We start from the raw sequence: 21,693 nt of genomic DNA on the forward strand, positions 1-21,693 counted from the left end.
CAACAGCGGCTCTGGAATTCTATACAGGCAGCGCTGAGGCCATCTAAGACGACGCACTCTCCGCGCGGGCGGGGCGGGGCTCCGCGAGGACCTCATCCCGAAGAGAAAGCTCCAGGGAGCGGAAGGCGGCGGTAGAGAAGCGGCGAGCCGAGGCGCGGGGGTTTCTGGTAGGTGTTTTTCCTCTGTTCTCGATTACCTTGCCAACGGTGGGGGCCAGGGCCCGGGGGTCTGCCCTAATCCGGAGGACGATCTGAGCGGCTGGACGGGGATGGGTTAAGGCTTCTGGATCGTAAGGCCAAAGTGAGCTCCCGAGGCTCCTTGTTCGTTCTGAGGACGGGATGGTAAATTTGGGGGCTTTCTTGCTCCTAGGCTTCTTCTCACGCCGTTTTCTCTTCCGGGAACGTCTTCTGTCTAAATACTGTCTTTCTGAGCCTTGTTCTTTATGAACCTTCCCTACAGTCCCGCTGTGAGTTCTTTCTTCCCCGAGCGCCCCTACCTCTTATACCTTCCAACATCTCTTTCTTCTTGATCTGGTTACCTCCCACCTTTAGCTTCCCCGGGAGGCCTCTTCTGACTCTCAGGCTGGGCCAGGGCCCTCGAATTTCCCCAGGTCAGTGGAAAGTGGTCATTCTCTTGTCACAGGTTGTGCGCCCTGGGGCAGGGACCAGAATCCATCATCCCTAGCTTCAGCGCAGGGGAGACCAGTGCAAAGACCACTGATTTGGGAGTCAGGAGGCCTCTAGTCAGAGTCAGATTTTGCAAATTCCCAGCTGTGCGCCCTTGACGTTACCTGTTAGTTTGATTCCTCATTTGTAGGGTTGTTATGGAGAGTTCATGAGAGGAGGCTGTGTGTGTGTGTTGGGGGCGGGGGGAAGGGCTTATAAAGTGTCAAACACCTTCTGGAAGGGAGGGGACTCACTGAATTTGGAAGAGGTGAGTCTGCCATGCTTAAAGGTAAGAGATAACCTGAGTTCTCTTTGCCAGCTAGTAAATGCTATATGGTTTGAAAAATGTTTTGGTATTTACGTTTGTCCTAGCTTTTTGTATGGACTTTATCTGACTTGTAACATGTTTGTTAGGTCTAAAAGAGACCTTGGCAATCAATTGGCTAATCCACTGCCTTTATTTTACAGATGAGACTGAAGAAAGGAGGAAAAGTGACCTTCCCAAAGTTACAGAATAATTGTTAGGGCTGGACAAGAATCCAAGCCTGTAACTGCAGAGACCAGAGATCTTTCTGTTACACTCTTGGGAAGCAGATTCTAAGGTACTTTGGTTTTACAACTGTCTTTTCCTTTTTAAACATTGATCCTCTTGGCTTAGCCAATTGTAGCCCTTCTCACACTCTATCATAATTGGCTTTCACCTGTCTCCTTCTTTCTAAAATGTGACCTTTCAAAGGGGCAGAGGGTATGTCTTAATTTTTTGTTCTGTGTTCCCAATAGCCAGTACAGGGCCAGGCTTGTAGTTGATATTAGTTAATGTCTATTAAGCACACATTATACACCAGGCATGATACATAAAATTATAAGTCTTCACAGTGACCCCATAAGGTAGCTTCTATCATTCCCCACAGATGAGGAAACTGAGACTTAATTAAGAGAGTTAAGTAGCTTTCTGGAGATCACAGGGTAAGTAGCAGAGCCAGGATTTGAACCTAGGCAATCTGGATCTGGAGCCCTTTCCTGTAGCTGCTACCCTATGCTGCTGCAAGGAAGTGAACTTGTGCCACAATAGTGGCTGGTGAAGGCCTTTGGGGATCTGAAGCTCAGAAACCAATTCATTTAATTTATCCCCCGCAGATCTTGTTGGGGAGAAATGCCTAAAGTCAAAAGAAGCCGGAAAGCACCTCCAGATGGTTGGGAGTTGATTGAACCAACACTGGATGAATTAGACCAAAAGATGAGAGAAGGTGAGTGGGGGAGTTCCTCTCTGGGTGGGCTGGGTCCAACGGTCGAGGCTTAATGCCTCCTGGGGCCAGGCATAAATGCAAATATAATGAAATGACATGTTTTGTTTGCTTATTAATTCATAGGATTACTATAACTGCTGGAAAGTAAGCTAACATTAATGAACAGTTCCTCAAAAAAGTTTTTTTGGACAACCTGAATATAAAAACTTTAGGGAATATAGGTCAAATAGTCTATCTAGAATTATTTACTGTTTTGGTTAGATGTATACTTAAACTCATACAAAATATATTGAGGTGGAAATGTAACTCTTTTTCACTTTCATATTTTATGAAACTTTTTTATTCAGACTTTTCTTGTGGGTCTTTGACACAGTTTATATCATTTAGTCTTTGGGTCAGCTGACAGTTTTCCAGAATGCACCATCATTGTTTCCCTGTAAATGGTGTGTGATTCTGCACTTTGTGAACCTTTATAGGGTGCTGTCTTTGGAAATTTTATCTGAAGCCACAAGCATCCATTGGCCTCTTATGATCACAGTGTAACCACTTACTGAATTAGTTAAATGTTGTTTGTAACGAATCTAATCGTTGCTATTATGAAGGCGTGCCTCCAGCAATAATTACTAAATCAGCGTTAAATTACTTGCCTTTTTTCAAAACTGATTGGGATTGTACCAAGCCACCTCTTTTAAATATCCAGAGCTTGTAGTAATTAGTCATTTTGGGCTGAGAGATTTCTTCCCCAAAACAGCTCTTAATCAAAATAAAGGAAATAGAATGCTGGAAGAGAAGAGATTTTGCTAGTCCTTGAAAGTAAATCTACTTCCTCTTTTAGGGAGTAATTTTTGAGAAGGAAAACTTACCTTGTATTTAGAAGTGTGTGATATTCTTTACCTCCAAAAAGTAGTATTCTTTCTCCTGTTTTTCGTTAGCCAATATAGTCTTTCGGCATTTCTTTGATGTCCCACTTTTGATAAACGTAGGTTTTAAGACCTAGTTCATGCTGCCCTTACTTCCACTATAAAGAAAATAGCAGCCCAGGAAGATGATGGGTGGCCTTGGAGACAGACTTGGTTTCAGTGATAGGAACAAGAGGGAGCTCTGGGGTGGAGCAGACTGGAGAGGGGGAGAAGATGGAGCCTGGAGCCCATTTTACCACTTGGGGATGCAGGCTTAGCAGTGCCAGGGTTGCTGAATTGAAAGAGGGTAGCAAGGATGGTACCATGACTACGGCAAGAAAAGGGCAGCAGCTTTGGGGTGGGTGAATTAGGTGGGAAGATTTCAGTTCTGGACATGTTAAGTCTGAGATGTTCTAAGATTTTCGGGGCTACCCAGATATCCAGAGCCGGGCTGCCCTGTCTTGCCCAGTGCCATGTCTTGGGCACCTAGAGCAGAGTGTTGCCCATACCAAGCTTACAGTGTGTACTTGCTGACTCCTTAACACCTGCCTTTCTGCTTGGATGATGGAATGCTGTTTGTTGAGCTAAATTATAAATCCTAGGTAATAGAATGGCTTAAATGTTGGATAAATGCGGGTATGGTTTTCTTGACCACTCGTCACCTTCTCCTCTGCCCTAAAAGCTGAGAGGAGGTGGAAGGCAAAGATCAACTTCTAACCGCTAAAAAAACAAAAGAGAATGGCCTTGGGGTAGGCGTGAGCACCACCTGATCTATGTGTGTTGAGGGGCAGCTATCTCCTGCAGGCCACCTCACTGAGAACCTTCAGACTGGTCCAGTTTGTTTTGGCTCTGTCTCAGCCCCAAAGGACTTTGGTTGGGAAATGAAACTAAAGGTCCCTTAAAGATGATTAGGATACCCATCTCTGGACCAAGAATTATCTTAAGAAACTATTATTCTGTAGAAATAGGTCTGGAAGGGTAGAGAAACCAGGGTGTTAACAAAGGTTATTGTTGAATGATTTTTGTAAAATCTGTTTTCTAATTCAAATTAAAAGGGCATTTTTCATTTAAAACAATCACATTCAAATCATTCCTTTTTTTTTAAATAACACCTTTATTGAGATATAAATCATATACTATAAGAGTCACCCTTTTAGAGTGTCTAAGGGGTTTTTAGTACAGTCATTCACAAAGTTGTACCACCATCACTATGGTCTGTTTTACAACATTTCAAGGTTTATCCATGTTGTAGCATGTGACAGGATTTCTTTCCTTTTTAAGGCTGAATACTATTCCATTGTGTGGATAGACCACATTTTGTTCATCCACTCATCTGTTGAGGGACATTTGGATTGTTTAAACTTTTGGCTTCTAGGAACTTTTATGTACAAGTTTGTGTGTGCACATGTGTTTTTAGTTCTCTCTGGTATGTTCCCAGGAGTGGAATTGTTGCTGGGTCATGTTACAACTTCTTGAGGAACTGCCAAAATTTTCCGCAGTGGCTGCACCATTTTACATTCCCACCGGCAGTGTGTGAGAGTTCCAGTTTCTCTACATCCTCTCCAATGCTTACTCTCGTCCCATCATTTTGACTATAGCCATCCTAGTGGGAAAGTGGTATTCGTTATCCCTAGTTATTGAAAAAAATGACAACTCCATCTTGTGCAGACTAAATCTATGCCCCAAAACAAACACACTTTTTTCCTCCCCAGCTGAAACAGAACCTCATGAGGGAAAGAGGAAAGTGGAATCTCTGTGGCCCATCTTCAGGATCCACCACCAGAAAACCCGCTATATCTTTGACCTCTTTTATAAGCGGAAAGCCATAAGCAGAGGTAATTGGCCAAGTTCTTTCTTGGCCTTTTGAATTTGAATAGCTTTCTGAATTACCAAGTAATGACCCTTATCCTTGCAACCTCAGCAAGAGTCCTGATTTTTCTTACTACTAGAAATGGGGGGAGCCAGTGTTGGCTAAATTTTCTTTTTATTCAAGGGTGGCAATAGGCCAGGGTGGGGAAGGTTTGTTACACCACGGTCTGATGCCCTTTCTCCATCTTTTTGACAGAACTATATGAATATTGTATTAAAGAAGGGTATGCAGACAAAAACCTGATTGCAAAATGGAAAAAGCAAGGGTATGAGAACTTGTGCTGCCTGCGGTGCATTCAGACACGGGACACCAACTTTGGAACAAACTGCATTTGCCGGGTCCCCAAAAGCAAGCTGGAAGTGGTAATGTCTGTTCAATGTTATTTTCAGCACAAAATCCTGCCCTAGTCAACTCCAAAGGATTTCATATCATTTGGTTGGGCTGGAATGTAGTTTTGTCACTCGACAGCCTGCTAGCCATCCTTCCTGGGAGTCCCTCTGTGCAGAAATCCATGCTAGGCAGAGTGTGGCAGTGATCGTGTGTTAGGTCTGGGGGCTAATCTCAACTCCACTTTTGGGCAAGTTATTGAACTCCAAGGTGGTGGGAGGGCTAGATCAGGGAAGGGTGGCCAGTCAGCAGGAGTTCCTGTCCCATTTCCTTCAGTCCTCACAATGACTTTAATTTTATCATCACTGCATTTCTCCTGTCAGAAATTTCTTTTCCAAAAGTAGGCTGGGCACCTGGAGTGGTGCTGAGGTGACAGTAGCTGAGCTGAGGGCACAAGCCCCTCTGAAAGAGAGTTGCAGACTGAGACAGAGAAGAGTACGGCACCTTGCCCATTAGTGGCCATTCAGTGCAGCCCCTTGGCAGACAGTTGTTGGCCCAGCTATGAGGTCAGGCCAGATAGCCTGTCTTCCAGCTTGGCCTTTTCACTAATTGGCCCCTTTATGCTGCGGCGAGAGCTATAATTTATAGAGCTTTGGCTCAGTGCTGAGGCTTTTAAGTCTCCAGGCAGCTCTGTCTCCCCGCACCATGTGGCAGTTCAGGGATGGGCATGCTGAGCAGTGGAGAGCGAGCGAGGGCTACCTCTCCAAGAGAAGGCTCTGGGTGCTGGTTTTCTGAAGCAGGCAGGGAAGGGTGGCAGAGTGGCAGAAGCTCCCCTCCTCTGAGCGCCCCAGGTTTCCCCGGGGATGTAGTGCTGCTTCAGCCCTGTGGCCAAAACAGCCTGCTTTAGACTTAGCTGGGCTCCACTGGAGGATCTTGTTTGCTTAGACTCGGGTCTTGCTCTTCCAAGAGTAAACACAAACCACCGCTCTGGGGTCTTCTGTCTGCTGGGCAGGCCCCTGACTGGGTATGGGGCCACACCAGGCCTAGGGAACAAGTTCTGCTACTGACTATTCTGGTGGGGGCACTGAGGCAGAAAGCTGACTGAAGTACACACCGTTCTGCTCCCCTACCCCAGCCAAAAAGTCTCCCAGCTCAGAGGAGGCCCCGCGGCCCCTGGCACTCAGCCTGCTGAGCAGCAGCAGCCCCACCTCAGCTCACTGCAGGGTGTGTCATGTCACTTAGAATAACAAGACTCATTCACAGGTTTTTTTTTTCTTTAATGGGACATGTGTATGTTGAATTTGCATAAATTAAATGCACACACAGGTGTAACTTCAGTGTGAACAATAGCTGTTTACATCTTCATGAAGGAACCAAATTTTCTCTGTCCACAACTGTCAAAGGGTTTCTGAGGTGTGTCCTCTAGGGGATGTCCCGTTGGCACTCTCCTTGGAGGGTGTGTGTGTGTGTGTGTGTGTGTGTCCGCGTGTGTGTGTGTGAGGGTCCGCGTGTGTGTGTGTGTCCTTGGTGGGAGGGTCCCTGTGTGTGTGTGTGTGTGTGTGTGTGTGTGTGTGAGGGTCCGCGTGTGTGTGTGTATCCTTGGTGGGAGGGTCCCTGTGTGTGTGTGTGTGAGGGTCCGCGTGTGTGTGTGTGTGTGTGTGTGTGTGTGTGAGGGTCCGCGTGTGTGTGTGTGTCCTTGGTGGGAGGGTCCCTGTGTGTGTGTGTGTGTGTGTGTGTGTGTGTCCTTGGTGGGAGGGTCCCTGTGTGTGTGTGTGTGTGTGTGTGTGTGTGGTACAGCATCTCAGCTGTCCTCTGTTGCAGGGCCGCATCATCGAGTGCACACATTGTGGCTGCCGGGGGTGCTCTGGCTGAGGCCCGAGACCCGTCTCCGCCCAGGACCTTGGACTTCGCAGTTCCTGCCTGCTGCGCCACCCCCTCTCCTGGGAGCAGCTCTTCCCTCAGAGCGGTGCCCCAGGCCCGAGTTAGAACGTGGTCTCTACAGGTGAAGGCTCTGCTGTCTATCAGCTGTGATTTGTAAAAATAAAACTTTTAAACTTCTTGGGCCCTGTGTCCATTCTTTCAGAGCAGCAGTCTGTGGAACCCCGTGGGAGAGCGCCAGGCCCTGGAGCCCAGATGCCCCGGGACTGCATCCTGGCTCCCCCTTGTAGGTGCTGTGTGACCCTGGGCAAGTGTGCTTGCCTCCTCAGTGATGGGGGTGACAGCCTCTCAGAGGCAGGGATGCCCTGACACACCAGGGTGGGTCAAACTCTCTTTGGACCTGCTGTGAACGTGGGCACCCTGGGCCCAAAGTCTGTCCTCACGCCAGTGCCTGTGAAATGCTGCAGCTCTTACTCTGGGCCAGGACTTTCCCTCGTGCATGAAGCCACACCAGCATTTTCACTTGTCTTTAATAGAGAAGGGACTCCTGGGGCTCCCACAAAGTGCTGTGAGGCTGGACACTTTGTTCCAACCATGCTCCCCATCACCTGCCTTCAGGGCCTCCATCCACATCAGCCTCCCTGACGTCTTGGTCCCCCTTGGGCTTCGTCCGGAACTTCTGCCAGGGGTGGGGGGTTTCCTCTGCTGACATCACTTTCAGCCATTGCTTATAATAGGCTCGGAAGCCGTCAATCTTCTCCAGGTAGGTGTTCTTCCCTTTGTACTGTAATTGGAAAGGTGTGGGGTTCAGGGTGCAGAGGAGCCCTCTGATGGCAGTCTCTGCCTGCTACCTACAGCTAATCCCACCCTCGGCAGCCAGCTCAGGCCTCAGGGAAACTGGTCCCTGCCGCTTGCTCTCCTTGCCAGGCAGCTGCAGGGGACGGGAGAAGAGCTGCTGACGTGCAGTGTGGGAGCAGCTCACTGCAGAGAAGCAGGTTCCAGCTAAAGTTGCTGTGCCACAGGACAGGCCCAGACCCCCACCTGCCAAACAGTCATCTTCCTAAACGTGTGCTCCTGTGCTCCTCCACCCACAGCCCAGCCCCCAAGCTAGACCCGCAGTCCCACCGACTGCCTCTGGTCCACCGAGCCCCTCCCTCTGACCCATCGCTGCTGCAGCGGTCGCCATGGAGAGGTAGAAAGAAAAGGAGCAACAAGGTACACCGGGCAGAAACCTAAAGACAGCTGGGAGGGGAATATATAGAGAAAACAGGCCACAAAGTATTATCAGAGATAAAGACTGTCACCAAGTAAAAATAAAAGGTTTGATTCAGAAAATTTAACAATTCTAAACTTGAATATACCTAATAAAGCCTGAAGTACATAAAGCAAAACTTGACAAGCTCACAAATAGAGAAAGAGACAAAAAAAGAATCACAAATAGAAATATAAACAAGTCCACCATCATGAGGGTACTTAGGAACACAAACCACTGCTCTGGGGTCTTCTGTCTGCTGGGCAGGCCCCTGACCATGTATCAGCCACATGAGGGAGGATGAGTACGGATGCTCCTTCACAATAGGGTTACATCCCGATAAACACATCCTAAGTAGAAAATGCGTTCAATGCTGGCAACAGGGCAGAGGGTCCCTGACTTAACAATGAACTTCATGATAGTGTGAAAGTGACAGGCATTCCATAATCCCACCGCAAGCCCTTGGAAGGAGCTCCTCAACTTATGGTGGGGTTATCATAAAGTCAAAATATAAGTTGAACTGCGGTAAGTCAGGGATGTCTGTATATGATGGGAATACCATAAGCTTCAGGCCTAGGATAGTCTTAGAACGTTTAAGTTGATCCTAAGAAGACCCCTCGTGGGCCCAGAACCAAAGAGTGAAGAGATGATCCACCGACTAGAAGATAATATGCAATGTGGAATCAACAAGACTATATATCCAGAATATTTAAAGCACTGAGCAATCAATGAGAGGACATTTCAAAGATGCCCAGCTATGCGCTCTGCTGGGCACACTTCACTGCTGTCCCCTCACTCCAGCAAAGCCTTCAAAATGGCACTCCAGTGTCACACCTGCACGGCAGCCCTGACCCCACGCCCCATGGCTTTGTCCTTGCCAATCTGCTTGTCTCCCTCCCCTCTGGGCTGTACTCCAGGCTGCTCCTGGGTGCTCTGGAGATGCTCGGCACAGGGTCTGACTCAACAGACCCCAAACCAAACCCCCAGACCCTGAACAGGAGGGTACCTGGCCGCGACCAAGCACATTCCATCACTGCCCTGCTGCTGCCATTCACTGAACAAAACAGTCCACTGAGCACCTATCCTGGCAATGTGCGGGCACCGGGGACTGGGGTGGGCAAGGCAGGCGGGCTCCACCGCTGGAAGCCTGTGGTTTAGCAAAGGTCGGGGTGGCAGCTGTGGGCACGTGAGCACAGGCTGCAAGACGTATGCAAAGGCACAGGGCTGTGTGCAGTGGGGAGGCAGCTGGCAGGGCACGTGAGAAAGCCATTCAAGCAAAGCCCTATGGGAGGAAGAGGGAGGAGACAGTCGAGTGAAAAGCAAAGGGCACCTGGCGGGGCAGAGAGAGCACAAGTGCCCTGAAAGAGGCTGATGGCCTCATGGAAATGGGAGGCCAGTGGGACGGACAGGATGGAGTCAACCAAGGCAAAACCAGCCTGAAAGATGAAATGAACCACACAGAGCAGGACCGGGACTGGCAGGCTGTGGCCTAAGGACTTTGGGATTTCTCCTAAGGGAAGCTCTGGGCAGTTTTAGGCAAGAGAACACACCCCACAGGCCAGGACCAGGGTGGGGGGTGGGTGCCAAGTTCGGCGCTCACCCTGTCGAAGGTGGGAGGGTACTCGGCTGCAAACTCCAGCTGGCGGATGACCACCTCATTCACCGGGACTCTGTTCCTCCTCATGTTCTTCAGGATGTCGATGAGATAGGCGTAGTCCAGCTTCTTGACCGCTGCGTTAATGAGGGCGCTGTAGATGTGGGTGTTGGGGGTCACCTGGCACTTCTGGAACATCACAGACATCATATAATCAGCAGGATGATGGCAGAGGCTGGCACAAAGCCCGCTGCACCATGTCCCACCTGGAGAGTTACCTGCCAGCTGGGCCCCTGAAGACCAGCGACAGGAAAGGCAGAACCTAGTAGTGACAAGGGGCTGCACACCTGCACCCCAGAGGAAGCAAGTGCCAACCCTCCCCTCAGCCCATCACAAGAAGTCGCAAAAAAGGAAGCCCCTGCTGCTTTCAGAGACCAGAGGACTTGGGCGGATAATGATGCGGGAGACACCACTTCCCCGTTCTTGGCTGTGGGCTTACTGCTGACACGTGGTCACCAGGAGGTGCTGCTCAGCCTAAAAAAGCAGCCAGCGTCCAAGCAAAACAGCAAGAGAACGATGAGCGTGGGGACACCCCAACCTGATCCCCAGGAAGTACCCTCTGATGTGGTGGATAAAATCCACTCACCAAGGTCTCCATGGGGGCTGGGTGGGTGCATATCAGAGCTCGTGGGGGCTGTGACAACTGCCCCCCACCAGGAATTCTGATAATCCCTGCTCTGGTCATACCCTCCATCCCTCTGGAGAGTTGGGGCCAAGGTCCATCCCCACCCCTCAGTGTCACCTTCAAGATGGGAATGCCCATGGCTCTCCACGCCCAGCCCTGCAGCACTCACTAGGGTCGACTTTCTACCAAATGGGACCAATGACCATTCTACACTGGACACTGCCCCACTCTTCCTGCCCCCCCATCTTTCTTCCTGAGCACCCCCAGAGTGCTCCTCGGCACCAAAGGCATCCTGCCGAGGCCTGGGCCCACTCACCTTCATGTCTGCAAGCAGCTGTATCCCGTCCCCTGGCCTGCAGCACCCGATGGCCAGGTTGCAGAACGTCTGCAGGTTGGGGACGATGCCCCTCTTTGCCAGGACTGGCAACAGCGCCTGTGAGGACAGACAGTGTCACTGTAACCTGTAACCCACCACCCTGGTGACAGCCTTTCTGGTGAAGCCCTTGGCTGGATGCTGGAGACCCCAGGGGCACAGCTCTGCTCAGAGGCCCCAGCTCGGCTCCCAGGCCCCGAGTCGTGTCCAGCCCACCCCCCACCACAGGACGCAGCTCCCCAGAATTCAGCTGTTCTGCACATGTACCCTGACCTCCACCCTGCCCACCTCCAACAAGCTGTCCCTTTTCTGGGAACACCCTTCACATCCCCACCCTCCCACCCGCTGCCGTGCGCTCCTCTGTCTGCCACCCTGCGCTCGGTCCCTTAGGCTCTACAGCGAAGGCAACAATGACCGCAGCGTGGGTCAGGGAGCCCCTGGCCAGGGTAAGGCAGACGGCTGCCCACTCAGCCTGGCTGGGTCAGGGAGGGTCCCTGGGGAAGGGCTCTGTCACGTTTAGCTTGTCCAAAGGGAGGTGTGCTCTGTGCTGTGGACCTGACGGCAGAGGCAGTGCCTGTCACCTTTGACGCTCTCGGGTGCCCAGGACAGTGCTTTTGGCAAAAAAACGCATCCCATTAAGGCTTGTCATGTGAATGGATGAAGTCCCAAGAGGGCCCTGATGTCCCCATCTGTGAGGCAGGGAAAGCCACATACCAGCAGGGCCTCCGGTCTGATCAATAAACAAACTCACGGGCATGAGGCTCTCAGGAGAGCGTCCGGCACAGACGAAGTACCACTGGGGGAGTGGTGTTAGAGGCAAGGACTCTTGGGGCTCCTGGGGCATCAGAGGCCGCTCCTCAGGGAGTGACACCTTGGCCACAAGTTCCCACAGCACCCGTACATCTAGTGCCCCCTCATCAGCGTCATGACGTGTTTGGGGGCTGCCCTCCCCGCCAACCTGGGGGCTCCACGAAGAGGGCAAGGAGGGCGTCTGGCGGATTCACCGCTCAGCTCCTGGCACCTCACTCAGGGCCAGGCCCGGCACGGGCCGCAGATGAGCCTGCTGAACCCGGAGGAACAGGGAGACCAGCAGGTGAGCTGGGCTCCGCAGTCTGAGGGTCAGACGGGGGTCCCAGCAGAGAGGCCCTCACCTTCGCCCCCTGCAGGTCTCCCAGCTTGCTCTTCTTCCTGATCAGCATGTTGAAGAAAGTCACATCAGCTTCCACCTGGTGCGTGTCCAGGAGGGTCAGCAGCGAGGTCTCCGCGGGGCTCCCCGGCTCCACCACCTCGGCCAGCAGTGTGAGTGTCCTGATGTCGGGCTGGAGCCCGTGCTCCGCCATCTTGCCCAGGAAGCCCTCTAGGCCCCCCATCAGGGCCAGCTTGTCAGCTGGGGTGCTGACCGCCCCAAAGGAGACCACTGCTGGGGGGACAGCCCCAGGGGTCAGGAGGTTGGCCTCCAGCTCCAAGGGAGGTGGCTTCAGGGCCACTGGGGTGAGGGCCACTGTGTGGTCAGGCTCTGCCTCAGTTTCCACCTGGGCCTTGCTGGGTACTCTGGCCTCCTGAGGCTCTGGAGGCCCCTCAAGTGCCTTAGAAGTTTCCAGAAACAGCTGCCTCTCCAGGACCTCCACATGTAGCCTGGCCGACACGCTATCACCTGCAGCAGCTTGGGCTCTCCTCCTTCCCCGCCGCCTGCCTGCTGGGGGCTGAAGCAGGGCTGCATCCTCCCTGGGCCTCAGGAGCAGCTCCGCGGCCACCTCGGGGTTCCCCAGGCCACAGTCCCGAGCTGCCACCAACAGCAGGTTATAGCTGTGCGGGCTGGGCTTGAGCCCCAGACTCAGCATTTGCCTCCAGACCTGCTCGGGGAGGGGGGAGACAAGTGTCAGCTCGATGTGTTCACCTCAGAAGAGTCTCAGACAGAGGTGGGTGCCAGGAGTCAGTGGTCAGACCAGCAAGCGTGAGGGGCGTGAGGAAGGTGTGGAAAGCGTCTAACCTGACGCCAGGCGCAGCAACTAAGAATCCTCAGAAATCTGGAGCTCCCTGGGCGGCCTCCTGTCCTTCCTCAATTCACCCCCAAATTGTCCCCCAGTCTCATCCCTCTGCCCTCTCCCCAGGGCTCCTGTACTGGGGGTCTTTGTTCAGCTTTACCATGTCCCCCCGAAGGGAGGGACAGCCCGAGAGGCTAGGTTCTGGAAGAGCCTAGGCTGACCTTTAAGGCTGGGATTCAACAGCACTGCCTGAGTGCCGGCTGCGCGCGCGGCCCCAGATGGGAGCCCGAGGCTCTGACACAGCCCTGCTCCCCCTTCTCTAGCTGCGGGCTCTGTGGGCCTTGTGGGCCTCCGTCTCCTGGTGAGAAGAGATCATTCTCCTCTTTGCAGCTTGGCATCTAGTACATTCCAAGTGCCACCAACCTCTGATCCCTGACACTCACCAACCCTTTGCCATTCCTAAGATGCTGCACAGGCGCCCTCCTCTTTGTGTGCAGGCTCAACATGGGGCCAGGAGCTGGCACCTGACATCCCACCTGCATCAATGTGCAGACTGGGGTGGTGGGGACGGAGGGGCTGGTCAGGCCCCAGATGGGCGAACCTTGGCAGAGGGCTGCTGCCCACCAGCCTGGGTCTTGAGGAAGGCAACAGTCTTGGCAGCCACATCCCACCCCCACAATGGCTGACGGAAGCCACACAAGTGCTCTCTTGTGGCAGCAGAGTGTGGCACCGAGATTCAGGCACTAGCGTCAGGATTACAGTTCAAATCCCAGCTCTCCCACTTGGTGGCTGTGGGACCTTAGGCAAGTTGCTTAACCTCTGAAAGTCTCAGCAGCTAATGGTATCTAGCTCAGGCAGTTTAGTAAATTTGCAACACAAAGCCGCTGTTACTGTGACAGACTATTTCTAACTAGAACAGATCTAGGCCAAAGAATGGGAGGAACTAGATTTTGGCTGGTTTTTCACTACAAAGAAGCTTGCTGATGGTCAGAGGGCAGCCAGCAGCCACTGTTCCCAGGGATTCTGCAGAGGAGGTACAAGCATCTGGTCCAGGGCTGGCCCTGATCACTGGGGCTCAAACCCTGTGCAGACCAACTGCCTGGGGGACCTGCTGCAATGCAGACTGGCCACAGGAGGGCCGTGTGGGACTGAGAGCCGATATTTCTTGACTAGCTCCCAGGTGAGGCTGATGCTCTGGTGTAGGGTCCACACTTCATGTTGGAGGGTTTGAGCTAAGCTCTGGGTCTTTCCAACTCTGAGAAGCCATGAAAGCAGTGGTGCCAAATATAACACTAACTCCCCACTTGGTAAGAGGGGTTGTCTCCGGAGGCCCGAGATGGGATCAGAGCAGTGTGTTTGACTTTGACGTCCATGAGAATCTCTTGGGATTAAATGCAGACTCCTGGGTTGCCCCTGCAGAGATGCTGAGCTGCGGGGGCCACAGTGGGAGGGGTTGAATGAGTCCCCCGGTGACTGAGCTGCAGGCTTTCAGGGGCCATGAATTTAGAGGGTCTGGGCAACTGCACAGAGGCCACCCAGCAGAGTGAGAGAGGTGGGGGCCACCCTCACTGGGCCTCAGCCGGTTGCCTTTGCCAGCTGTTTATAAAATGGGGGCTGCAGTGGCTGCTGGGAAAGGCAAGAGTGCAAATATAAAAACACCCCGCACAGGGCAATCATGGGTGCTCATGGGATCATCATTTTGCACCCCTGGCGCAGGCACACGGAGGCAGCGGGGCAGGAAGGCAGGGCGGGGGACAGACCTGTAGGGCGTGTCGGAAGCCTGTCTTTTTGTCCTGGATGCAGCCCATGAGCAGGAAATTGAAGGTCTCCTCTGTGACCGCGTGCCCTTTGTGGACGATTTCCTAGGGGAGGGAAGAAGGAGGTTCCACTGAGAGCCTGCAGCAGGGCCTGAGCCAGGCCCGTGCATCCGTACGTGAGGCCGGGATCCAGCTCCTAACCAGAGCAGCCCGGCTGCCACGTCTCCCAGCTCTGCTCCAGACAAGTCTGTGTGGCATCTCTGCAAAGACCACCCCGGTGGCCACTTGCAGCCCCCGGATTCATGGCTCTGGAATGGCACAGAGCTGGCTTCAAGTTCCAGCTCCACTACTGGGCAGCTGTGGGTGCATGGGCAAGGCCTCAGCTCCCCAGACTCAGTTTCCTCATCTGTCAGCCTGACGCCTCTGAGGGCAGGGTCTTGTGGGATTCATCTGTGAACCCAGCACCCAGCACAGGGCTGCCTCCTCATCCTCCCTGAACCTTCCTGCATGAGGGGAGGCAGACACAACAGCCTCACACCTGCCACAGGGGACTGGCCCCCAGTAGGGCCACAGAAAGGAAGGGGTGTCCCCACCTTGAACACATCGAGGCACATCCTGAGGTCTGCGCACTTGGCCGCCATCTTCAGCAAGGCGTGGTAGGTTTTCAAGTTGAACTGGAAGTTTCTGGCCTGGAGCTGCTGCCGGAGCTTCAGGGCACTCTGCAGAGCGGAGTCCTTCCAGGGGGACTCAGCACAGACGTTGAACAGGGCCGTGTACGTGGCGTCCGAAGGCTCTAAGTCCCGCTTTTTCATCTGTTGAGATAAGAGAAACTCAGAGGTGGCCCAGGATCAGCTGGACACACAGGTGAGCAGCCACCCCAGAGGAAGCTAGAGAGGACCTTGTCACTGCATCCAACAGGCTGGGCACTGCAGCAGGGCCAGGGGACACATCAGAGTCCGGCTCTCCAAACCCCCGGTCCATCAGAGAGACTCTGAGAACTGAGCCCACACCCTGAGAGGAACCGAATAAGAAACCACCCTTCCCTGGGCACTTGTCAGCCCACTCTGGGCCTGCAGGGTTGTGCTTGCAGAGTGTCCGATGTCCCCATCCTCAGGCCTGACCACGTCACCCCCACTGTCAAGGGGAGAAGGGAGTGTACATTAACTAACCGAGGAGTCGTGGGCAAGTGAGCTCCTCATCAGGAAAATGGGGACGACACAATCACCCTGAAAGGCTGTCACAAGGGCTAAGCGGGAGGGCAGGGCACATACTGGAATTCTCGGGGAGTACCCCCCAACCAGTGGCAATGGAAGCAATGCACATTCTCAGGGCCACCTGACCTGTGGAGTCACATGACCTGGGGGTGTGTCAAGCCCGACTCTACTTATCAAGCCTCCAGGGGACTGAGGCAGGTGTTCAAGGTTGAGAACTTTCTGGTAAAGCCAAGCGCCGAGGGCAAGTGACAGGCTCCTAAAGGGTATAAAGAGCCTGCTCAAACCCAGCCCCAGTGCTCTCAAGTGGGGGAGAGCACTTGAAGGACTCCTGGATACGTCCCTTTGTCTCTCTGGGCCTCCGTTTCCTTATCTGCAAAGTGAAGACGGCAAGTCCTACAATACTTTGAGGATGACGTAAGCTCTGTGTGTAACCCCATAGTCGACAGATGTGTTCTGAGGACTCGCTACGTGGCCGGCACTGGCCTTGGGGTTAGCACAGTGGACACAGCCTGTCCTCACTGAGCTTCCAATCTAGAAGGGAGGCACATCGCAGACAAATGATCCGAACAGTAACAAGTGCTATGGAGGATACTCAGAAAAGAGAAGATGGCCAGGGAAAAGGCAACTTCACCTGGAGAGATCCAGCAAACTCCACTGTCACCAAATGACCAAGGTTAACGTCACCAGTGATAAGTCCAAATGTCCCATCATAATGTAGGATGTTACCCTGGTGGAAACTGGGTGAGTGGTATTTGGGAACTTTCTATACTATCTTTGCAACTTTTCTATAAATCTAAAATTATTTTAAAGTAAAAAATTTATTTAAAAAAATAACTCAATCAAAAATATTTATTAAAAAGGCCACAAAATAACAGAAAACAACAGAGGTTAAAGAGAACGGCCTGGGCTTCTCTGAGGTGATGAGCAGGGTAGTCACTCGAGGATGCTGCTGGCCTGTCAACCAAGGGCCCTGACAGACACTCCCCCCTCCACCTGCCCCTTGCTTAGCTCTGAACTCTTTTCTGCCAGCTAGTAGGTTGGGGCAGCCTCTCATCTTCCTACACCAGGACATTTTATTAGATCTCTTAAAGGACATAATGTTTTCCATTCAACTGAGAACATAAAAAGAAAAAAAAATGTAAAGGACAAATGTTTGCCATTTGTCCCTGAAATTTTTCCCCCTTGCTTCCATCTAGAGACCAGGGGCCTGGAGCACAGTGTCCCAAATTACAAGAGGCCTGGGGTTCCCAGGGCCCCCAGTTTCTGGCTGCAGGAGGAGAGGGGATCTCTCCTGCTAGAGCCTACACTCCTCTCAGGCAAGGCTCTTTCCTGACTCCCAAAAGAAATGGCTTCCTGGCTAAGAATGACAAATATGACACACCCAAGAGGTGGGTGAATATAAAGCAAAACCATCTTTCAAGAGAGATGAAAGCCCTTTAAATTTAAAGGACCGGCTTTAGAAGAACGGTGCATGTATGCACACGTAAGTGGGGAGAAGGAACGTGACCAAACTGGCCACGGCAGTGGAAAAGGAACGAGACATGCGGGGCCTGCTGTGGTCCAGGCAGGTGCTGAAGGACTTTCCATGTCATGTCATTTATCACCCAAGAACACCTCCATTTTACCGAGACAACTGAGGCCAGGGAGGTGAAGTCACCTGCCCAGTGTAACACACTAGTAAGTGGCATGTTCAGGATCCGCCCCCAGCTCCTTGGAGCCTCGCCCCTGCCACCCCTGTGCCCCACACTCACATCGTTGTAGAGCATGAAGGCCTTCTTCAGGTAGCCGGCCCGCCCGCAGCCCCCAATCAGCACCGTGTAGTTGCTCTCGAGTGGCTGCAGTCGCTCCTCCTTCAGCATCTGCCTCTCAAACAGGTCTAGGGCCTCAGCCAGCTGTGGGAGAAGGGGTGATGGGGAAGGGGCTCAGAATGGCCTAAGGGACCCTCAGCGGAGGGAGGGAGGCCTGCAATCCCTCTGCAAACTGATCTCAGTGTGCCAATTTGTAAAAGAACAACAACAAAAAAAAAAAAAAAGAAAAGAAAAAACCCTGAATTGTTAAAACAAATCCCAGACATCTCATCATTTCATCCGTAAGATCTTTAACACATACCTCTAAGAGATTTCTAGACATAAACGCAGTGCCCTCATCAATATCTAAGAAAACGAACAACATTAATGCCTCTGAATACATTGGGAGTTTTGGAAGAGAGGATTAACGTGAGCCACCTGCTGTTTAAAAGGACAGCTCTGCAAGAGTTTGGGGCTGCAGTGAGCTATGATCGTGCCACTGCACTCCAGCCTGGGTGACAGAGGGAAACCCTGTCTCTAAAAAAAAATAAAAATAAATAAGAAAATAAAACAACAGTTCTATGCTGCAAGCAGATGGCAGGGAGCCCAGGGATAAGAGTCCTGATAGCTGACGGGTGGAGGAAAAGGCCACACCTGGGCATTCAGGGGCAGGTTGTGAGAAGTAGTTAGGGCTGATGACATTTTGAAGGTAGAGTTGGTAAGAGAATGAGAAGAATGAAGGATGACCTGAAGGGATTTGACCTAGGTGAGTGGAACGGGGTTGCCATTTGGTGAGATGAAGAAAGCATGGGGAAAGCAAGGTTGGGAACAAAATTCCAGGCCTGGATCTGTACAGCTGCCTGTGTGGATAAGTGGAAGGGAGATGGGGAGGAAGCTGGACACACAGGCCAGTGGTCCAGGGAAGGGCGGGGTTGGAACAGGAATAAGAAACTGCAGTAGGCCAGGCGCAGTGGCTCACGCCTATAATCCTAGCACTCTGGGAGGCCAAGGCGGATGGATTGCTCGAGGACAGGAGTTCGAGACCAGCCTGAGCAAGAGCGAGACCCCCGTCTCTACTAAAAATAGAAAGAAATTATCTGGTCAACTAAAAATATATATAGAAAAAATTAGCCAGGCATGGTGGCACATGCCTGTAGTCCCAGCTACTCGGGAGGCTGAGGCAGAAGGATCGCTTAAGCCCAGGAGTTTGAGGTAGCTGTGAGCTAGGTTGATGCCACGGCACTCACTCTAGCCCGGGCAACAGAGCGAGACTCTGTCTCAAAAAAAAAAAGAAACTGCAGTAGAGGATGGAGCACTTAAAGCCATTAGGCTGGCAGGTCACCACGTGGGTGACGGCAGAGAAGAGGAGAAGCCTGTGGACCAGGCCCTGAGCATCCCAACATTTGGAGATCCCAACACTGGGCAGCTCAGGTGGCCCCTAACAAAACACTGAGCCACCAGGGAAGCCAAGCGTAGCCCAAAGTCTCCCTCACCTTTCCTTCTTTGATCAGGCGTTTGCATTGAAGGAAGTACCAGTACGGGGTGTTTTTTGGGCCCCGTGATCTTGGCTCTGGTTCATTTTCCTCATCTTCCTCAACACTCTGTTCCCTGAGCCGAAGGTTATGGAGCTGGGCTGTCGATTTGTGGAACAGTCTCCTGGAGGAGTATTTGTCGGATAGAGTCCCAAAGCTCTCCTCCTCCTCTTCCTCCTGAGTGGCTGTGGGGCTGGGCTGGCTCGGGTCAGAGCTAAGGCTCCTCATGTTCTGGCTCTTCTGGCCGAGGGGCCGCTGAGAGAGGGAGCTGCTGAAGGCCACTGACACCAGCTGAGTCAGCCACGCAGGCCCCTCCCTGCCTCCTGCCCACATGGCTCTGAGAGGGTCTAGTTGTTGCAAGAGGGACAGTCCTATGGGGCGGGCCCCGGAGAAGAGCCGGGTGAATCTCACAAGGTCCATTTCTGGCTTTCCTGTTGCTCCAGGGCCTAGAATTATGTCCAGGAAAGAGAAGAGAGTCAACTTGGGTTTCTAGTCACAAAAGGCAGAAAGAAGACAGAGAAATGGTTACAAGTATAGCCTCTGAGGTTAGAAAGCCTAGGTTCAGATTTCAGCTCTGCCAACAACCATCCACATGTCCCTAACCATTCACTGCTCTTGCCTCGGTCTCACCTCTACACTGTGGTTAACAATAATGTCACCCACAGGGCACTGTAGAAATAACTGGATGAGAGGACATCTCCTATGTACAGCATGTGGCACAGTGCTGGCTCAGTACGCACTCAAGACGTGTGGCCAAGGCAGAGCTCAGTCTGAGTCCCAGCCAGAGCTGTGTGACAGGGCCCAGTATTTGACCTTGCTATGTCTCCATTTCATCAACCGCAAGACGAGATATTTTTAGCATGTCTGGCGTTTAACAGGTGTTCAAAAATTGTAGCTATTATCATTCAATATTAGGAAAGAAGTGTTGGCACTCTAGGCCTCTGCAAAGGGAAGCTAACTCAAACATTTCTTTTCTACAAAATTTGTGGACAAATGGGCAAGAGCCGTGCTGCCCAACACCGTAGCCACTGGCCACACACGGATACTGAGCACTTGAAATGTGGCCAGTCTGAATAGAGATGCCCTAAGTGTAAAATACACACCAGATTTCAAAATTAGTGTACCAAAAAATGAATGTAAAATATACACACATTAATAACCTTTTTACGTGTTGAAATAATAGATATGCTGAACCAAATAAAACATATTACTAACATTAATTTCACAATTTCTTTTTAAGTCTGATTATATTAGAAGGTTGCCATTGGATAGACCTCAGAAGTGATGGCAGATTGAACAGATTAATAACTGGGGCCCTGCAGGGGAAAGACTTGTTTGGGTCCTGCAGCATGCAGTGGGCAAGACTGGCCAGCTTGGCCTAAGCTGGCTTTGAACCTGGGTCCATGTGATGTATTAAACAGCTTCTCCAGACCAGCACCTCAGTGACGCATGGTGTTTCCATGCATTAATTAAAATACACAGAATTACCCCCCAAACCCAAATGACATTGAAACAGATATCAAAATGTTTTAAAAACAATTTCTTGCTATACTAGTATATATACTTCTTTTTCAATGTATTTAAATAACAAGGTCCTATCATAATTCCAAAGCAGGAATGAGTGTAAATGGTAGCTCGAAATACCACCTTGTAGTTGCTGCACGAACTTTATCTCGAACTATGCCATTTACACTCATCCCCACTTGAAATTGTGATATCGTTTTAGGCACTGCTAACGCAATGGGGAAAGGAAATGCTAAATTTCACACAGAGAAGATAAAGGTGTCATCCACTCCTTGCCCAAATTCTTTAACCTGCTCAGGTTAAAAACCCCTGAATTAAAGCACCACATGTACTCCCCATCGAATTGGTTTTAACTGATCAACACTTAAGTGCACATACAGTAATAACATTCATCGGGTGTCGGGCAGATGGGAGCGGGAGGAGGGGATGGGTATATACACCCCTAGTGGGTGCGGCGCGCACCGTCTGGGAGATGGACACACTTGAAACTTTGACTCGGGTGGGGCAAGGGCAATATACATAACCTAAACATTTGTACCCCTATAATACACTGAAATAAAATAGAAAAAAAAGAAAACCCTGAATTAGAGTCCCTTCGAGGGACCTGCCGGTCCTCAGACGCTCACTGGAACCCTCAGGCCAACCCCGACCCCTTCCCACACTGGCCTTTAGCGCCTCAGTTTCCTCATCCGACGCCCCCTATCCTGGCTCAGACACTCCCTGCCCCTTCGGCCTGTCTCCGCCCGGGTCCCGGGGCTCCTGAGAGGATCAACTAAGAACTCACTCGAAGTGTCCCGCGCAGTGAACTCCGCCCGGGCCTCCGCGCCGCCCCTCGCCGCCCGCCCAATGCCTGGCCCAGCGTCGCCCCCAGTCCGGTCCCCGTCGCGCACCTGGCTGTACCCCGGCTCACCCTCTCTCAGACACACACCGCAGCCGAGCCTCGCGCAGGCGCAGTCCGCATCGCGAAGTCACGTGCCTGGGGGCGGATCGCCCGCGAGACCCCGCGGGCGTTCGGCTGCCGGCTAGCCAGGCCTAGCACGGCTGAGGTACTCCACGGTCGATTGGCCCGGTCTGGGCAGGCGAAAGGCCTGGCGCGGGCTCGGG

At 52.0% G+C, this 21,693-nt stretch overlaps 2 protein-coding genes across 3 annotated transcripts; one reads left to right on the top strand and one right to left on the bottom strand.

Moving 5' to 3' along the window:
* Positions 1 to 61: 61 nt before the first annotated feature.
* Positions 62 to 7,067, top strand: BUD31 (BUD31 homolog). The gene is made up of 6 exons (XM_045541348.1): positions 62 to 167; positions 1,134 to 1,267; positions 1,803 to 1,912; positions 4,524 to 4,646; positions 4,877 to 5,043; positions 6,830 to 7,067. The coding sequence occupies exons 3-6, from the start codon at positions 1,819 to 1,821 to the stop codon at positions 6,878 to 6,880; spliced, it is 435 nt and encodes a 144-aa protein (XP_045397304.1). The 5' UTR covers positions 62 to 167; positions 1,134 to 1,267; positions 1,803 to 1,818; the 3' UTR covers positions 6,881 to 7,067.
* A 331-nt stretch (positions 7,068 to 7,398) lies between these two features.
* PTCD1 (pentatricopeptide repeat domain 1) lies at positions 7,399 to 21,537 on the bottom strand. 2 transcript variants are annotated; one of them, XM_045541338.1, is made up of 9 exons: positions 21,374 to 21,537; positions 19,027 to 19,511; positions 17,498 to 17,638; positions 15,126 to 15,344; positions 14,536 to 14,637; positions 11,942 to 12,643; positions 10,734 to 10,850; positions 9,739 to 9,921; positions 7,399 to 7,670 (listed from the first exon to the last, which is right to left on the bottom strand). In XM_045541338.1, the coding sequence occupies exons 2-9, from the start codon at positions 19,483 to 19,485 to the stop codon at positions 7,491 to 7,493; spliced, it is 2,103 nt and encodes a 700-aa protein (XP_045397294.1). In that variant the 5' UTR covers positions 19,486 to 19,511; positions 21,374 to 21,537; the 3' UTR covers positions 7,399 to 7,490. The 2 variants fall into 2 exon arrangements, with proteins under 2 accessions (XP_045397294.1, XP_045397295.1); XM_045541339.1 differs by having other exon boundaries at positions 21,480 to 21,532.
* Positions 21,538 to 21,693: the final 156 nt, after the last annotated feature.

This window comes from Lemur catta, chromosome 2 (assembly GCF_020740605.2).
Source record: "Lemur catta isolate mLemCat1 chromosome 2, mLemCat1.pri, whole genome shotgun sequence".
In the NCBI taxonomy this organism is placed as follows: domain Eukaryota; kingdom Metazoa; phylum Chordata; class Mammalia; order Primates; family Lemuridae; genus Lemur; species Lemur catta.